The sequence below is a fragment of the Dermacentor silvarum genome, chromosome 11 (genome assembly GCF_013339745.2).
Source record: "Dermacentor silvarum isolate Dsil-2018 chromosome 11, BIME_Dsil_1.4, whole genome shotgun sequence".
NCBI classification, from domain to species: Eukaryota; Metazoa; Arthropoda; class Arachnida; order Ixodida; family Ixodidae; genus Dermacentor; species Dermacentor silvarum.
Genome location: NC_051164.1, coordinates 117,063,087 through 117,081,471, shown reverse-complemented (window position 1 = coordinate 117,081,471; position 18,385 = coordinate 117,063,087). Strand labels below are relative to the sequence as shown.

Below are 18,385 nucleotides of genomic sequence, written 5' to 3'. Positions count from 1 at the left end.
CCCCCCCCCCCCCCCCGAAATTTTTGCTTGCTGGCATGCACCGCTGACCAAAACAACCACCGTGACACCGGGAATCATTCTGGATTTTCTCTACAATGTCTTTTTCACGCTCAAAAATACATTTCGGCACGAACATAGCGAACTCTGGCTGGATTTCGTGGCAACGCCCTTGCACCTGGAGTCACAACGCAAGGAGCCCCATCTGAGCATGAACTTTAAGGGCTTTTCGATAGCGAGCGGGCACGTTGCGGCATTTCGCAGCGGCCGCGGAATCTATGGAGCGCATGGATTTTAATTCTGAAACTGTATGGGTATAAAGTTCTCATAAACTTTTGACGCGAAAGGTGCACTGACATTTCTAAAGGCGTGCTTTAGATTTTCAATTCTGGAACTTTATTGGTTTAATGTTCTTGTAAAATTTGGCCAACCTGCACGCACTGGAGCCCTCGTGTCCAAGCCATTCCAGAAATGGAAGCATGCGCTCGCAATCTTCCACACACACGACAATACTAAATATCACCGTGACTGTCAGCTGGCAGCTGATAATTTTCTCCACACATTTTCAGGAAGCGTGCCCAATGTAATCGATCAGCTGGACCAGGGCAGGCAAAGTAAAATAAGAGGAAACAGTAGAAAGTTAATGGCAGTTCTTTTTAGCGGGCGACAAGGTCTGGCTCTCCATGGCCATAGGAACAGTGGTCCTATGGATTTAAGCAAAGCCTCGCTGAAAATACTGGTATTTTCAGAGCGCTTCTTCGCATGGGTGAGCTGATTGTGGAGATACATATCTGAAGCACCATTTGGAAAGTTGACCCAGTAATGCCTCATATTTAAGCACAGATGTACAAAACCAAATTATAGAAATTTGTGGTGAAATTATCAAGGAAAGCCTAAATGCAAAAGTAAACGCTGCAAGCTGCTTCTGCATACTTGCTGACGAAACTACGGATGTTTCTGGAATCGAGCAGCTTAGGTACTGTTTGTGCAGGGTACCTAAACAAGGATGCCAACGACATTGAAGGAGTGTTTTTAGGTTTTAGCAGCGGAATAAAAGCCCTCTCTCATTGCGGCTGCGGGTTCTATGTAAATGTGACAAATTGCGGCAGATTCTAATTACCCTTCGAGTGACCACTGTCAGCGCAGAGAGAATAATTTTTAACATGAGATTACTGAAAAAATTGCTTGCGCTCTACGAAGTCTGAGGAACGCATGGTTAGGCTGGCACTTCTATACGCCCACAGAGACTTCGGCATCAACGTGTCCGAAGTCATTGAGCGCTTTGCTAAACTTCCCCGCCGAGTGAAGTTTGTCCTTTACATAGCGAAGCAGCAAAAATCAATGCAAGTAAAGAGTTGTTTCAGGTCCATAAACTCGTAATTATGAGAACGTATGACTGTTCATTAGCTTGTAAAACCGCAGAAATTTTCACTGTTTATTCTAACAGTTACCATCGTGATCAAAATTATCATATGAATACGAAAATTACGAGGACATCAATAACCAATTTTGACTGACCTTGCTCATTGAAAGCCAGGCCCACACAGCGTTTCCCAACAAAGAAACTCGGATATTGGGTAGTTCTACTTGCCGCATCATGTGTGGCTTTCGTTTGGCCTCCTTTTTTAGCTACCTGCTTTTATTTCTTTTTTGAAACGAAGCAATACCCTCCTTTAATTTTGGGTGCACAATAATTGTTGCCGCTGTGCAGCCAGTTAAATTACACATTTTCGTACTGATTTCTGCATTATTCCTTTATTCTACGCATATGGTGCTGTCGCCACCGCCGCATGGCCCAAGTATATATCACAATTTCTGAGATCATAGTTTTGTTCTTGCCTGGATCGTCTGTCTTTCTATGCGTAAAGTTTACTATCTGTGACTGCGCAACATGTTTATTTGTCTTGTTTGACGCATTATATACAGTGACGTTTGCTTAAATATGTAGGTTTATTGGAGACTTACAGGTATATTTAAATATCTTGCTGCGAGGTATTGTGTATACAAGCAGTGAACTTTTGTTTCCAGCGACATGTTTTTGCCCTTTATCAAGTTGTATCTTTGCATTTGTATATTCCATTCTATTTTCACATTTCTAATGTATATTTTGCAGAACGCTTGCTTTTTATATGTACTCACTCTTGCGACTATATTTTTGGTGCAATTACAATACACGACCGGTAACAGCTGCTCCTGCGCAATCCATTGCAACGAAGGACAGCGTTATTGAGGTTTTTCCCTGGCCATTGCATACGTACAAAAATGTAAACAAGGTCCTTGAATCACAAAGATTCATCAAAATATTTGTCCTCAACTTGTCCATTTCATGACCTTTACGTTTTTCATGTCAGCCGCATGCACTGTTTTTCTGGTTTCGAACTGGTACAGTTCTAAAGTTCGTGTGATATTTTCTTTACTTATTAAATAGACAAAAAAAATGTGGAAGCATGGATATCAGTTTTTGGGCTACAATGTTTGGGACACACGAAAAAAAGAAAACGTATTTTACTTGACAGTGCGTAGCGCTGAATAATTCGTTTCTAGCATCTAATATATCATGGCATTGGCAATGGCAATGCAGGTATTATTCATGTATTTGATCCCTCGACAAATTCTGTAGGAAGGAGGCTGCGCTGCAACGTGAGCCCCCCCCTCCGAACAAAATTTCTGGCTACGCCACTGGTTCTGACGCGTCCTAATGTGAACTCGGACCTTTAATATGCTCCTGATGGAGTGGGCTTCCGTAGCAGGGGCCCAGTGTAAATAATGTAAATTAAAACATTTTAAAGCGAAACCTTTACTAATCTAGTCAAGCCGAGTTACGCCGTCGCCAGGAATTTGTTCATTTGAGCGCTGCTGCGCCGTAGCCTTGGCAATGCATCACGTGACTCGCCCGCCAAGCTCCGCCACCGCCGGCTTGGTGCATGCGCTCTCCGCAGCTGGGTTGCCGCATCACCACATGACTCGCCGCGCACCTACCTGGCTAAAGTCCGGACCACACGTACGCTTGCGGACGTGCACAAGTTTGCGTCTACGCGCCTTCGCCTGCCGCGCCTAGCGAGCAATGCCGGTTTGCATCCACAAATACGGCAATAGCGCGCTCTCACTGGCCGCAGTCGTTGACGCCTTGGCAGATGCCACTTCATACTTTGTTATTGACAGTGTTTCAAAATGCTTCGATATCTATAAACATTATTGTTATATTTTTAGAGCTGTTAGATCAGCACAAAAAGTGACGAAGAGGCACTCTCTTGCATGGTATAAATCTGCTTCACTGAGAGTTGAATGTACCGTGCCGTCGCTGCATAGCCAGGCGCGCCGACGCGAGGCAGCCCAAGCGCGCGATTACACAGAGGAGCTGTTCACCGAGATCGTTCCGCATTTCGACGCGTACGAGCCGTGCCGCACCGTCTGTGCATGCGTGGGCGCGCGGACGCGAGCTTGCACACGTCTGCAAGCGTATGTGTGGTCCAGGCTTTAGAGGAGTGCCGCGCTCGCCTAGTCAGTTCGAGCTTGGCCATGGATGAGAGAGAGACCGGGCCGTCTTCTCCGAGCGTTGCGCGGGAGCGGGAGGCTTTGAGCCGTTGTTGGCAAGAGGCATCTGACCAGCCCGCGGATATCGCCCGGCGAGCTGCTTTACTGGATAGGGTCCTGAATGCCAAGCTCATCGTTACCTGGCTTAACGATGAGTGTATACCTAAGTGTAATAATTACAGCTAAATCAGAGGTTAACCAAGTGAAACCAAGACTTAACCAGGCGAAACCAAGCTTTCGCATTCCATATCCAGGGTTAGCTGAGCTAAGCCGCAGCCATTTTTTTCCTTCATTCCTACTACCAAACCATGGTGTAAGATATATACTCTTTAGGTAGGGACACTTCTCGGCATGCTTGCGAGACGCAATTGACCAGATAAAGTAGCAACAGCATGCATCTATCAGCCTGGTGACGGCAGCGGATACCTATTGGTGGAACGATGCAACTTCAGTTAGAACGCAGGCGAGAGCTTGTGCTGACAAGGAACGCGTGCATGCTGTCCCCCACCTTCCCCCTCAACCCTGTGACCTACTTTCACGTGTCACTCAATCATCTCGGTTTTCCCGCAAAGCGCCGGTTGCTATACCAACGGGAAATTAAACCAATAAAAATCTTTTCTGTCTTGAAGATTTCTGTCGGCGTCGTACTGCCGACAGGTATCCGTCACTGGGCCGATCGGCCCACGCCATTGCTACTTTATCTGGTCGATCGCGTCTCGCGAGTGTCCTCACCTGAAGAGTATATATCTTACACCGCGTACCGGACGTACTCGTCAATGGGCTTGGTGGATTCCTGACCCAAACGACACCTCGAGCCGCAACAACCTTCATATACGAGATATATCATCATCATCAGCCTATATTTATGTCCACTGCAGGACTAAGGCCTTTCCCTGCGATCTCCAATTACCCCTGTCTTGCGCTAGCTGATTCCAACTTGCGCCTGCAAATTTCCTAACTTCATCACCCCACCTAGTTTTCTGCCATTCTGCAACTCTATTGGTCCACCGGTTATCAATCCTACGCATTACATGGCCAGCCCAGCTCCATTTTTTCCTCTAATGTCAACTACAATATCGGCAATCCCTGTTTTTCTCTGATCCACACTGCTCTCTTCCTGTCTCTTAACGTTAGGCCTAACATTTTTCATTCCATTGCTCTTTGTGCGGTCCTTGTTCTCGAGCTTCTTTTTTAACCTCCAAGTTTCTGCCCCATATGTTAGCACCGGTAGAATGCAATGATTGTACACTTTTATTTTCAACGACAGTGGTAAGCTCCCAGTCAAGATTTGGCAATGCCTACCCCGTATACGCACTCAACCCAATTTTATTCTTCTGTAAATTTCATTCTCATGATCAGGGTCCCCTGTGAGTAGCTGACCTAGATAAACGTACTCCTTTACAGACTCTAGAGGCTGACTGGCGATCCTGAATTCTTGTTCTCTTGCCAGACTGTTCAACATTATCTTTGTTCTAGTGCTCATCCTGTTCTCTCGTTCTTGTCCGTGTCTTCTAGCGCTATGACCACCTTTGATTATCTTTGTCTTCTCCATATTAATCTTCAACCCCACGCTCACACTTTCGCGGTTAAGGTCCTCAATCATTTGCTGTAATTCGTCCCCATTGTTGCTGAATAGGACAATGTCATCTGCAAACCGAAGGTTGCTGAGATATTCGCCGTTGATCACTCCTAAGCCTTCCCAGTCTAAGAGCTTGAATACTTCTAAGCATGCAGTGAATAGCATGGGAGAGATTGTGTCTCCTTGCCTGACCCCTTTCTTGATAGGTAACTTTCTACTTTTCTTGTGGAGAACCAAGGTAGCTGTGGAATCCTTGTAGATATTTGCGAAGATATTCATGTATGCCTCCTGTACTCCTTGATTAGGCAATGCCTCTATGACTGCTGGTATCTCTACTGAATCAAATGCCATTTCGTAATCTATGAAAGCCATATAGAGAGTTTGATTGTACTCCGCAGATTTCTCGATTACTTGATTGATGACATGGATCTGATCCATCGTAGAATATCCCTTTCTGAAGCCAGCCTGTTCTCTTGGTTGGCTGAAGTCAAGTGTTGCCCTGATTCTATATATATTGTGAGACGACGGCCGGGACGAAGGCAGAGCTCTTCTTTTGTCACACAGCGCGAGACAGCCCACGAACACCAACCCAACAAAATGATGATGATTATGAGGATGGGTATATACACATGAAGACGATGATGAACTGCACAGTTAGAGGTCACACTAACTTCCCCCCCTCACGAAAGCGGCCGGCAAGGCAGCGAGTCAGAAACGGTCGGAACGCCGAAGATACGGCTTCAGGCGAGAAACGTGAACAATTTCAGTGCTGCGGCAACGGCGGTCAGTAACCGAGGTAACAGGAGCTACGCGATAGTTCACGGCAGATGTTCTTTCAAGCACGGTATATGGGCCGCGATACCTGTGAAGAAATTTTTCACAGAGCCCTGGCACTCGAACAGGTGTCCACAGGAGCACTTCGTTGCCTGGTCGGAACGAAATGACACGACGGGTCGCATCACAACGGACTTTCCTCTTGTCCTGAATGGTCGCGGTGTAGGCGCGCGCAATTTCGCGGCAGTGGGCGACGCGGGCGGCGAACTCCTCTGGTAGAGATGTGGATGGAACAGAAGGCGTAGAGAGAAAGCTGGTGTCCAAAACAAAAGACGGTGCACGGCCGTACACGAGGAAAAAGGGGCTGTAGTTTTTTTGTGCGTTGAACGGCAGTATTATATGCAAACGTGACGAAAGGAAGTATAGTGTCCCAGTTTGTGTGGTCGGGTTTCACGTACATGGAGATCATGTCGGACAGAGTTCAATGGAAACGCTCGGTAAGACCGTTGGTCTGGGGATGGTATGCAGAAGTGGTCTTATGAATGGTGTTTAGGCTTGCAGGACTTCAGCAAGAACATGAGAAAGAAATGTCTTGCCACGGTCACTTAGAAGAACACGAGGAGCACCGTGGCGCAAGATAATGGCTTGCAGGACAAACTCGGCGACCTCACAATATATATATATATATATATATATATATATATATAATACACACACACACACTATTTGCACTCCTCCCCCTTCTAGAGAGAGAGAGAGAGGAGGGATGGAGGTGAAGGAGGGGGAGGACCCTCCCGAAATAAATTTCTGGCTACGCCACTGTATGCCACATATATAATACTGGCAGAAGCAGAGGGGCATGTAGCTGAAGATGACTGGCGACCTCACCTCTATTGGACGTGCTGCCTAGTTTCCCAGCGACGGTGACGTGAGACGTCGCGGAGATGGATACCTGCGCTGGAGTGAAGGCGGTGGCAACAAGCTCCGCACAGAAGCTGGTGAATTGCTACGGCAATTTGCCTGGTGGTTCGTCCTGCTATTAGAGTCCCATGGCCAGTGTGTCCCGTCACTGTGCCGATTGCTGCTCCCATAAAAAGTATGCGGTTGCTCATTGGGTGGTGGTGACGTGCGACGGTGATGAGGACAAAATCGGGCGACGTGGCCACGAATTGGAAGCAGATGGGGTGCTCACGGGACGCACTGAAATTGTCAGTAGAAGGATAACTGGCACGGCTGTCCCAGTGTTGAACGAGGCCCGAAGTTGTAGGCGTCTGTGGAGGCGCGACGGTGATGGACGTCTCACCGAAGTTGCAGTGAGAAAAGAGCTCTCGAACCCGTGGAGTCGAGCGGGAAGCCGCCTCACGTCGGTCAAGCTCTTTGCGCACCACTTGCCGAATAACTGACGCAAGGTCGAATGGAGCTGGGACCATGTCAACACTTAGTTACGTTGGCCAGGCAGCCGAACTTCGGTGTGATACGCCGAGCTTTCAAGGCTTTAAATATGCGACAGTATACCGAATGACGTCACTTACGGAGTCCCGATTGTCTTTTCCGATGAGGAACTGGTACATGTCCTCGGCGATCCCTTTTAGAAGATGACCAACTTTGTCCTCTTCTGTCAACTGAGGGTCCAGGGCCTTGCACAACTTCAGCACTTCCTCGATGTACGTCGTGCAGGTTTCGCCGGGAACTTGGGCTCGCTGCATTAGGGTTTGCTCGATTGGGTTTGCTCGATTGCCCGGGGGAGTTTTTGGACATCAGCCTAGAATGAAGCAGGCGTAAGAATAATTGAGAGCGCAACAAATAAGACTAGTAAAGCCTAATAACACCCAAAACCTGGCCAAGTGACAGGAGATGCAGCGAAAGCTTCCGAACCGGTCGAACGCTTCAAAAACAAGCGCACTTCTTCCTCCTCTTCTTCCGTCCTTGCTGTCGCTTTAGCGTAACAATATTGAACCAGAAGCTTCGACGAAAGACTCAGAACGTCGGGTGGAATCCACAGCCAAACGAAGGAGCCGGTACGGGATGTTGTAGTGGTTAAGCCATGGTTCTGAAATGGGCCGGCATTCGGAGGCGTCGGGTTGTTACAGTGTCCGGCGTGTACGATGGTTCTCTTTCGTGCAACTGAAAGCCAGTAGTGGCTTGCCTTGTGGTGTTATAAGGGAGAACCAGTTGGAATGGTCGGACGCGACGTAGTGAGCATTTCGCCAAGAACTCGTTAGTTTGTGGGTGGTATGCTGTTGACGCGCGGTGAATTACGTGACACTCGGTAAGGAGGGCTTCGATCACTTCAGACAGAAACACACGCCCTCTGTCACCGAGGAGTTCACGAGGCGCACCGTGTCGAAGCACGGTATTGCGTATATATATCGAAGAAAGCAACCTCACGTGCTGTAGCGGCAGGAAGGGCTGCTGTCTCAGCATAGCGGGTCGACGCTAATGATGATCCATCTGTTCCTAGACGGGGTGGACAGGAGTGGGCCGCAAAGGTCGTGATGACGACGCGGTCGAAAGGACGCTCTGGGTAAGGTAGAGGTTGGAGTGTGCCGGTCGAACGCTGAGGAGGCGTTGCTGGCAAGCAGTGCAACCAGGAATGTACTTGTGGACAAAAGTGCACATTGCACGCCAGTAAAAAGCGATGGCGCAACCTCGCATCTTCAACGCACTGGCGTGAGCACTCTGTGGGTCAGCGCGAAGAGCAGTACAGATGCCGGTACGACCAGGAGCCACTTTCGACATTCAGGCTTATATTTCCGGCGGTAGAATAGGTTTTCGCGCACAGCTAAGTTAGCGGCTTGATGGCGGAGTGCGCGGGAAGGCGAGGCGGCAGATGGCGTGGACAGGATGTTAATGTCCATGAATCCTTGCGCTGCTCCATCGGCATAGAATCGAAATTGAGCGCCGAGACTGACGAAGTGGACACCGAGAAAGGGCATCCGCATCAGTGGGCTTCCGGCCAGATCTGTACCACTTGTATGTGGTACTCTCGCAGGCGAAGTGCCCAGCGGCCAAGGCGGTCAGAGGGATCCTTTAGGGACGGCAACAAGCACAGAGCGTGATGGTCAGTGATGAGGTCGGAACTTCGCGAGAGCCCGCACGATGGCCAGGCACTCTTTTTCAGGGATGGAATACTTGGTCTCGGTCTCTGTGAGTGTGCGACTCGCCTAGGCGACAACATATTCTGCGTAGCCGGGTTTGCGTTGTGCGAGTACTGCACCAAGGCTGACACCAATCTTGTACTTCTGTGGGAGCCGACTCACCCAAAAACAAACAAACCAGCTAGACACCTTCATACGAACAGCGGTGAAAACGGTGACAGGCCTTCCTATCTACATCTCAACAGGCAGACTATTACAGCTTGGTTTGCTTAACACCATGGCCGAATTAATCGAAGCCCAGAAAGTCGGTCAGATTGAACGACAGAAACGTACATCGACAGGAAGGCACGTACTCAGACAATTACGTTACCCAACATCAGAGTTTGCCCCACGAGAGCCCCTGTCAATCGCACCAAACTTCAAAGAAAACATTACAGTGACCCCCATACCTCGGAATATGCACCCGAACACCAGAAATGCAGGCGCGCTGCACGTGCAATGGCACTGCACCGAGCATACGGCAACGACCTCGACACCTTCTATACAGACGCCGCGTGCTACCCCGACATTACAGCCAAAGTGGTAGCGGTGGCCGACTGGAGGGGCGAAGCAGTATTATCAGCCACAATACGCACTGACAACTGCACGGAAGTGGAAGAATGTGCCATAGCCCTCGCCATCAGCGCTCAACCCCCAGATAAGATCATATATATTCTTACAGATTCCCAGCAAGCATGTCGAAACTACGCAAAAGGACGGATTTCACCGATTGCTCATAAAATGCTACATAAGAAACAAAATATTCCACTAGTTCACCTAGTCTGGACACCTGGGCATGCGTCTCTCCCTGGCAATGAGCGCGTTCACGCGACAGCCCGAGGCCTAACCCTCCTGGCGCCGGTGGAAGGCCAGTCCAACCCAGACAAGGTGGAAACGACACCGCTTACATACACCCATATACTACAACACCACAGACTATCCCGTAGAACATTCCCTCCACTACACGTACGTGAAGCTAAACCGTGCAGATGCAGCGCTTAGCGCCAGCTCCAAACTAATATGTTTCCCAGCCTTGCTTTCCGCCACACTTTTTACCCTAGGCAGTACCCTGACAAATGTCCTTTCTGTGGTGGACACCCAAACCTCTACCATTCTACGTGGGAATGCTCCAAACCACCTGGCCTACCTAGAATGCCTAACGCCTCCCCATCCCTTTGGGAAGCTGCTCTTTCCAGCACAGCCTTCGACGACCAGCGATACCTGATCGACCGGGCCAGCCGAATAGCAGCAGCAAATGGGGCCCTGGACTGAGGGCTCCACCCTCTGGGACTTCGTTACAAAACACCAAATAAAGTTTACTACTACTACTACTACTACTACTACTACTACTACTACTACTACTACTACTACTCCGTGGAAGCCTGGGGATCGTAGTGACGGAGATGTCAACAGCTGGCGGAGTCTGGAAGGCTATATCGCATGCGCATGTCTGGGCCATTCTTGTTCAGGAAAAACGTTCTCTCGTCAGGATTCTTTGGCTATTTTAGAGTAAAATGCAGGCATGCGCGAATAGTATATTTTGAGTTCGAAGCAAATAATGATTTGGGACGAATATTTTCGAATCAAATTTCGAATCGCTGTGGTGCAGAGAAGTGGCTGCAAACTCATATGCGTAGGAACTACTGCATGTTGGAATTAGTTCTGTGGATGAATGAGTCCAAAATTTAGTGCAGTAGAACTCGTTGACATGTTTCATATGCTTCACTGCACGGTAGACATGCTTCACTGCATAACTGTATTGCAGCGAAGCTGAACATGGCGATCATTACGCGTCGAAAAGTTTAATATATATATATATATATTTTTTTTTTTTGAAAGGAATATCGAATAGCACGATATTCGAAGCTACTTTTCGGAAATTGGAATATTCGCACGGCACTAATAAAATGTAATGACTGTTTTATAAAACGTATCTTGTCGCGAGCAAACGCTGTCCAAACCTCATGACGTCACAAGGCGTGGAATCTTCAAACCCGTCTCTAGTTTACGCGAATCCAGTTAGGGCAAGACTGCCGTTCCAAAAGTGCAATTAACAATTCAGCAAAACACTTTGGCTGCTCGAGCTTTCCGTGCTGGTGGCGATATAAGAGCCCCTGAAGTTATTTTTCGCTCTGTTTTCGAACAATTTTGTGACTTTCCATGCCCGAACACGAGTCGCTGATTGTGCGGTACCTTTTCAGACTGCGATAAATTGGGCGTTAGCACATGTCTGCCGCCCAGCTACCATATACAATTTTTTTTTTTTTTTTATTCTTGGGGTACGAATTTCGTAACTCCGCGAGATTCGAGATGGCAAGTCATAATGGGTACAACAGGTTAGACAACCAAGGGAAGGGACAGAGGGCGTCACAGGTGGTTAGGGAGTAGGGTGCCTCGATGCCAGCGCCGCCGTTCAGGGTGGTGCCGACCTTTGACCGCCCCCGCGCCGCCGCTTTCTCGCTGCGACGCCATATTGTGTCACAGCGAGCCGTTGCAATTGCTTGGTGCCGGTGCTGAGTTCGAGGCACAGTGCGCGCGGATGCTTCGCGGGCTTCTGCTTGCTAGACAGTGTTCAGCCGCATGACTGACAAGCTATCAAGTGCATCGTGTCGACATGACGGGCTGTTGTGTTCCCAAGTGCGCCGGATCGACGCGTAAAGGACTGCGTTGTTTTCGCTTCCCCCGGGACCCAGAGCGACGGAAGAGATGGGAAGCCCAAGTAAAGCGCGATCACTGGAAGGCAATGGATAACTCCTGCATTTGCGAGGTAAGTGTCAAGAATGTTTAGACTACCGCACCGTGTTTTTCATTTAAATAAGAAAGTATTCTCTGATCCTCGCTACGTTCGCTCACGAACTAAGTAAGCACTGCACCGATGCTGTCTTAGAAGCGTATGGTTTGCGAGCGCGCGTCGCATAGGCTTTTTTCGTTTTGATGGGCGCAGTCTGTACCCTTATTTTAAGGACTGACGAAGATGCTTAGCCGCGAAATAGTCTTACATTAGCTACGAATCGTCACGTAAGCTACCTATTTTCCTTTTTCACGGGAAGCACACATCGTGTGTGTCTCTAGTTTCTTTTTTTTTTTTTTCTTTTTTCGGTACTGGTTATTTGGGACTAAAGAACGCAGTGCTTCGTCTGGGGAGAGCGGCTGTTTTGTACGTGGTAAGCGAAACATTGTGATTTTTTCTGATTTCTCAGGAGATATCTTGCGGACCTCAGGGTGTTACGTTACATAGCTGATTTTTTAGACTTGTACATATTTGTAGCGTGGTGATCGTAAGCCGATGGTCATTCGTGCTCATTCCCGATCGTAGTGGGTACTGTGACGGTCTTTAAATGCCTGTGCACGGTATGCCCAGGTGTAGTAGAGTTAAGGGGCATCATGGGACCAAAATGATTCGGCGCTTTCTGGCATGGTGTCTGTTGTAGCCTGTGCATTTCTTCGAAATGTGTGAAGCGAGGTAATACAGCATTGCTTCTGCTAAAATTTATTTTTAAGCACTGTAATGGATTCTCTGTATTTACAAGGCAACTTTTCATATCAATAATCACTTTTGTTGTTTTACCTGTACTTAGAAACACTTTGAAGAGGAGCAGTACGAGGGAAATCGACAGGATGGGCGCCGTCTGTTAAAGTCAACAGTCCTACATCATCATGGAGTATATTTTCGAAGTGAAAAAAATTGCTAATCTGTATTTGACTGTCTTAGTTTCATTTACGGTTTTTGTACGCGATATGTATGCAGTGTCGTTTATTTTTTCAATGTAGTTATCAGTGTTCTAATGGTTATTTATGAAATGTTCTGTACTCGCCATCGATGTGTTTGGCTGATGCGACGTATTCGATGGTAGCTGATGTATGTATTCTGGCTGGATATCTTGATTAGTATTACCCGCGGTTGCGTTTTCTTGTTTGCATTCTTGTTTTCGATTTATATTGTGTGTAATAAGGTTGATGTACTCACTTGATGTACCCCCCCCCCCGCCCCCCCATGTAATGAATAAATAAAAAAAAACTCTCTCTATCCCGAATTGGTGTCGAGCCTACCTTGCGAATTAATTTTTTTATCTCGTCTTTCAACATAACCTTCAGGCGCCACACAGTACATATAATTTTTCATGTACATATCTCTTTCATGATTGATTGTACTAGACATTATAAGTAAATGTATTTTGTGCATTGTTTGATTTCTTGTGTGTACTACGCAAGATTGACACAGACAAGTTACGTTACATTTTTCTCTACAGCACTAACTAAACCTTATTTTCACATCGCAGTTATTTTTACACCAGCTTAATCCTGTCAGCACACAGTTTTGTGGGCAAAAAAAAAGCAAAAATTGCGCGTAGATATCGTCAAATAATTGCAACGAACGCGAAGAGCACGCGCAACGCAAGGGAAACTAACCGCCGTGCGCGAGTGGCTGGCTACGGTAAAGGAGGCGTGACGTGTAAACCAAAATACAACAGCGAAAAAGAAAAACTTCCACACACAGGGGGTCGCAAACCTTATATACCAAGCATCGAAGCGCAAAAAAAAAAATAGTGCGTATTTTAAACATACACACGGCATATTAAATGTGATTGAATTAGGCAACTTGGGGCATGTTCCCGGCGCCATACATTTACGTCTTCGACCTTCGACGAGTTAACGGCTATTGGTTATAAAGATATGCAGATGGGGCACCGATAAAAAAAATCCTCATCAAGGCAAAGCACTTGGAAGCGCGCCGCGAGTAACACTTTATGAACGCAAGCGTAGCTGAGTCTCAGCTCGTGTGACACAATATGGCGGCGCCAGCGGGGTTGTCTCCACCCTGGACGGCGGCGCTGGGCATCGAGGCACCTTATTAGGGAGACGTTCATCTAGGGGCCATTAGGGAGACGTGCGCAACCATTACCGAGCGTCGGGCGGCGCGTCGCTGGCGACGTTGTCGAGCAGCTGCCGCAGCAGGGCGTCCCCGAGAAGCCGCTCGAGCAGGGCGCGTGCCCACTCGTCGAGCAGGGCGCGCAGCGGCCGCAGCGCGGGTACCTGTCGCTCGGCCTCGGCGCCCGCCGCGCCCCACACGGCGAGGAAGTGGCGCGCCAGGGGTCCCGCGGCGGCGCACGCGGCGCTGGCGGGCGACGCCACGCTGCGCTCCACCAGGGCATCGAGCCAGCCGGACAGCGCCTGCTCGTCGGAGCCCAGCAGCGTGCACAGCTCGTGTGCGCGCGCGTACACGAAGCGGGGCGAGGGCGTGCCCGGACGGGGACTGCGCGCCACGGCCTCGGCGGTCACGGCGGCCAGGTCCAGCAGGGCCCAGTCGTGCGAGGGGACCGCGGCGCGCCATGCGGGCCACAGCTTGGCCAGCGAGAGGCGGCGGCGCAGCGCCTGCGACAGCCGGCGGCACACTGCCGTCGGCAGCGGTGCACCGTACACGTGCTGCTCGAACCCCTCGCGTGCAATACTCACTGTGCAGCTTGATGGCCCTGAGCGGCGCCGGGAATCCCGCCAGCGCCGCATCCAGCCACGGCTCGAGCTGCTCCGACAGAAGCTGTGCGGCCCGGCACGCGTTGCTGCATCGAGAAACGTGTCCGCACTGTGCGCAGCGTAGCCACTCTGATGACGCTGAAGGATTTAGTAGTGCGATGGCGACACTCGTGAATGCTATTATGCGGGCGCTATGCTGGCCAAGTTGGCTGAACGAGCTAAGCCTGGTCTTGAAAAGGTTCGCGACTCATTTAACCCTGTTGTATCGTAATGAAGTCACGGAAGCATCACTTTTAATGCTTTTAAGTGGGGCAAATTATATGTACTTAGTTTTGTTAACATTTAACTGTAGCTTACTGATGTGTAACCAATTCGATAGCCGATCTAAATAATATATAATATATTAATTGAACTTTGCAATACTGCCATCGATCTGTCTGCAAAGAACACATTAGTGTCATCGGTTTACATTACTAACCTTTGGGAAAATGGTGTTGGACCAAGCACATTAATATAAAGGTTAAACAATAGTCCTAATATGGACCCTTGGGGGACACCATTTTGAATTTTTAGTTTCGGTGACTTTATTGACTGAAACATATTGGTATCTATTTGTAAGGTAGCTTTGTAGCAATTTTAATGCAATACCGCGTATTCCATAATCATGTAGCTTATTTAAAAGCAAGTCACGACTCACCGAATCAAATGCTTTCCTTAAATCTATGAATAGCCCAACAGCATTTGTTCAAAGTTTTCTATGATTTGATGTCTAGCATTCAGTAGTGCCTGCTCACAAGATCTTCCTTTCCGAAAACCGTACTGCGCTTCACACATAATATTGTATTTTGCCATGAAACCTTCAATGTGGATGTTTGTGACTGTTTCAGAAACCTAATACAGGAAGTACTGAGATTGGGCGATAATTATTGTCACTGTGATCTGTTCCTCTTTTATTTATGTATGTAGCTATGCGCATCAGGAAATATACCGTATTCAAACATCGAGTTAGCAATGTAGGCTATGGGAATGGAAATTGTCTGCTACATGTTTAACCGGAACTGAAAGGATATCATCAATACCAGAAGCAGTATCGTTTTTTAGATTTCCGATTATGTTGACAACTTCATGCATTGTTGTAGGCGAGAAAACAAGTGAATTCAGAAGTCCCTTTCTTTCCGTGTTCGCAGTGTTTCATGGATTAACAGGTAGTATACTCCACTACGTATAAATTGAGCATTTAGTGCTGTAGCAGCTTCTTCGATCCTCACTCAGAGTACCCTGAGCTGTCGTTACATTTATGGTGTTACAAGTTTTTTCCTATTAGTTATATCATTTACAGCCTTCCAAACCTTCCTTGAATTATCTCAAATATGAGTAAATAAATTTTCATAATACTGTAGTTTTGCACTTTGTAAATCAGTATTAAGCTTATTTCAATAGTCTTTAAACTCGGCAAGTTTAGTCAGATCTCTACTTTTAACGAAGGTGTGGTCAGTCAGTCAGTCATAAAACTTTATTCTCGGTACTGGGAGTGATGGGTTCTGCGACCCCACCAGATGGCCCTCAGTCAGTGCTGAAGGCGACCTCTTGGGCTCGCGCTGTGACCCGGACTTGTACTTCCGGATCAGAGCTGGCCAGCAGGGTCTCCCACTTTTGCGAGCCTACAAGCTTCTGGAGTTCTTCGGATGGGGGGTCTGCGGGGCAGTTCCAAAAGATGTGTTCCATTGTGGCTCTCTGACCACATTTCGAGCAATCGGGTTTGAATTCGTCTGGGTTGATGTGGTGCATTCGGACCGGGTTTGGAAGAGTATTGGTTTGGAGTTGTCTCCATTTAACCTCTTAAGCTTTGGTAAGGCTTTTGTGAGGTGGCGCTAGCGTTTGTCTAGCTAACTTAAAGTACTGGGTGATTTCCTGGTAACTGATGAGACCTTCCTTTGTGCGTTCCGGGCTCGGCCGATAGATCCTCAAGCCATACTGTGAGCTGCCTCGTTCCCAGGGTTGCCAGAGTGAGCCGGTACCCAGATCAGTTCCGCGTCCCCCAGGTTTTCGGGGTAGTTTTGAAGGATTTTGAGAGAGGTTTTTGAGATTCTTCCTCTCGAGTAATTATTAATGGCAGTTTTGGAATCACTTATAACTGTTTCAATGTTGGGGTTAGTTAAAGCTAGTGCTATGGCCGCTTCCTCCGCAACGTTAGAGTGTTTGACTCTGACTGTAGCTATTGATATCGGTTCTCCGTTTGCCGCGGAGACCGCTATCGCGAAGGCGTTGGTATTGCCGGGGTATGCCGCCGCATCAACATACGCCACGTCCTGCCTTCCCCCGTATTTCTTTGCTAGAGTTTTGGCTCTAGCTATTCTCCTACCCTCGTGGTAGAAAGGATGCATGTTCTTTGGTAGAGGTTTGATAGTTATGGTGTTTCTGATCTTTGGAGGGAGTTTCTGCACATCCTCCACCAAGAGTTCAGCGTTTTTACCTATAGCCTTTAGTATTTCTCTGCCGGCTGTCGTTCGGGTTAGTCTGAGCTCTTGTGCCCTCCGGTGGGCCTCGACAAGCTCGTCCAAGGTGTTGTGTATTCCTAGCTGTAATAGTTTATCAGTAGGCGTGTTGATTGGGAGCCCGATGGCTGCTTTATAAGCTTGCCTAATTAGTCCATCAGTCGCTTGTGTTTCCCTCTGCGTTAATTCCAGGTACGGGAGCGCATAAGTAATTTTGCTGATTACAAAGGCTTGGACTAGTTTGCATAGGTCCTGCTCTTTTACTCCTGTTCGCTTGTTGGCTATTCTCCTAATGAGCCTGATAGTTTGCGTTGTGGCGTGTCTTAATTTTTCTATGGTGATGTGATTACTGCGGTTTTCTTGTACATACATGCCTAAGATTCGTATTGTGCTTACTCTTTTGACCGGTTCTCCTTGTACAAGGATTTTGAGATCCGGGATAGGGTAGTCAGTTGCTTTTTTGCCTCTTGGGATGTCACGCTTGACCAGTAACTCGGATTTAGGTTGTGAGCAGCTAAGGCCCAAGGTTTCTACATGGGGTTCTATAATGTCGACTGCTCTTTGCAGGGTATCTTCTATGTCGCTATCTCGCCCTTTGGTAGTCCATAGGGTGATGTCATCCGCATATAAGGTGAACCTGAGATTAGGTACAGTTCTTAGTTTAGCCGGCAGGTTTATCAGGGCCAGGTTGAAGAGGAAGGGTGAGAGCACCGAGCCCTGTGGGGTTCCGCGGTCACCCATGCTGATGGGATCTGAGTTTGTGCCGCCAGCTGAGATCTCGGCCGTTCTTTCCATTAAAAAAGATCGGACGTAGTTGTATGTTCTGGGGCCCGGATTAATTTGGGAAAAGTTGGTAAGTATACCTTCATGCGTGACATTGTCGAAGGCTTTGTTCAGATCTAAGCCCAGGACTGCCCTGACACAGCTGCTACGTGGGATGATTTCTTCGCTAATGAGGAGCATGATGTATTGTGTAGAGAGATGCGGTCTGAAGCCTATTATTTCGTTTGGGAGAAGGTTGTCGTCTTCCACGTACGCCTTGAGCCTGTTTAAGACCATGTGCTCCATGAGCTTGCCTAGGCACGACGTAAGGGAGATTGGTCTGAGATTTTCAATGTTCATCTTTTTGCCTGGTTTTGGGATGAAGATGATTCTGGCGTGTCTCCATTCTTGCGGAATATCCCCTTTCTCCCAATAGGTGTTGATTAGGTTAGTAAGGGCCGTAACCGACGTAAAGTCGAGATTTCTAAGGGTTTTGTTAGTCACACCATCGGGGCCAGCTGCTGACGTGGTTTTAAGTTGCCCGAGGGCGTGGCATGTCTCTGCTATACTGAATTCCTGGTCTAATTCCGGGTTTTCCTCACCTTCATACCACGGGTACGGATTGGGCGTCGGAT

General features: G+C 48.1%; 1 protein-coding gene across 1 annotated transcript in view; it reads right to left on the bottom strand.

Moving 5' to 3' along the window:
- LOC119433333 (transcription factor RFX4) overlaps positions 1 to 18,385 on the bottom strand; it is a 51,612-nt gene that overhangs the window by 10,707 nt on the left and 22,520 nt on the right. The window contains exons 2-3 of the mRNA XM_037700482.2: positions 14,476 to 14,579; positions 13,925 to 14,414 (exon numbers count right to left, since the gene is read on the bottom strand). Coding sequence (XP_037556410.2) covers positions 13,925 to 14,414; positions 14,476 to 14,579 — 594 coding nt within the window. The remainder of the gene's footprint in view (positions 1 to 13,924; positions 14,415 to 14,475; positions 14,580 to 18,385) is intronic.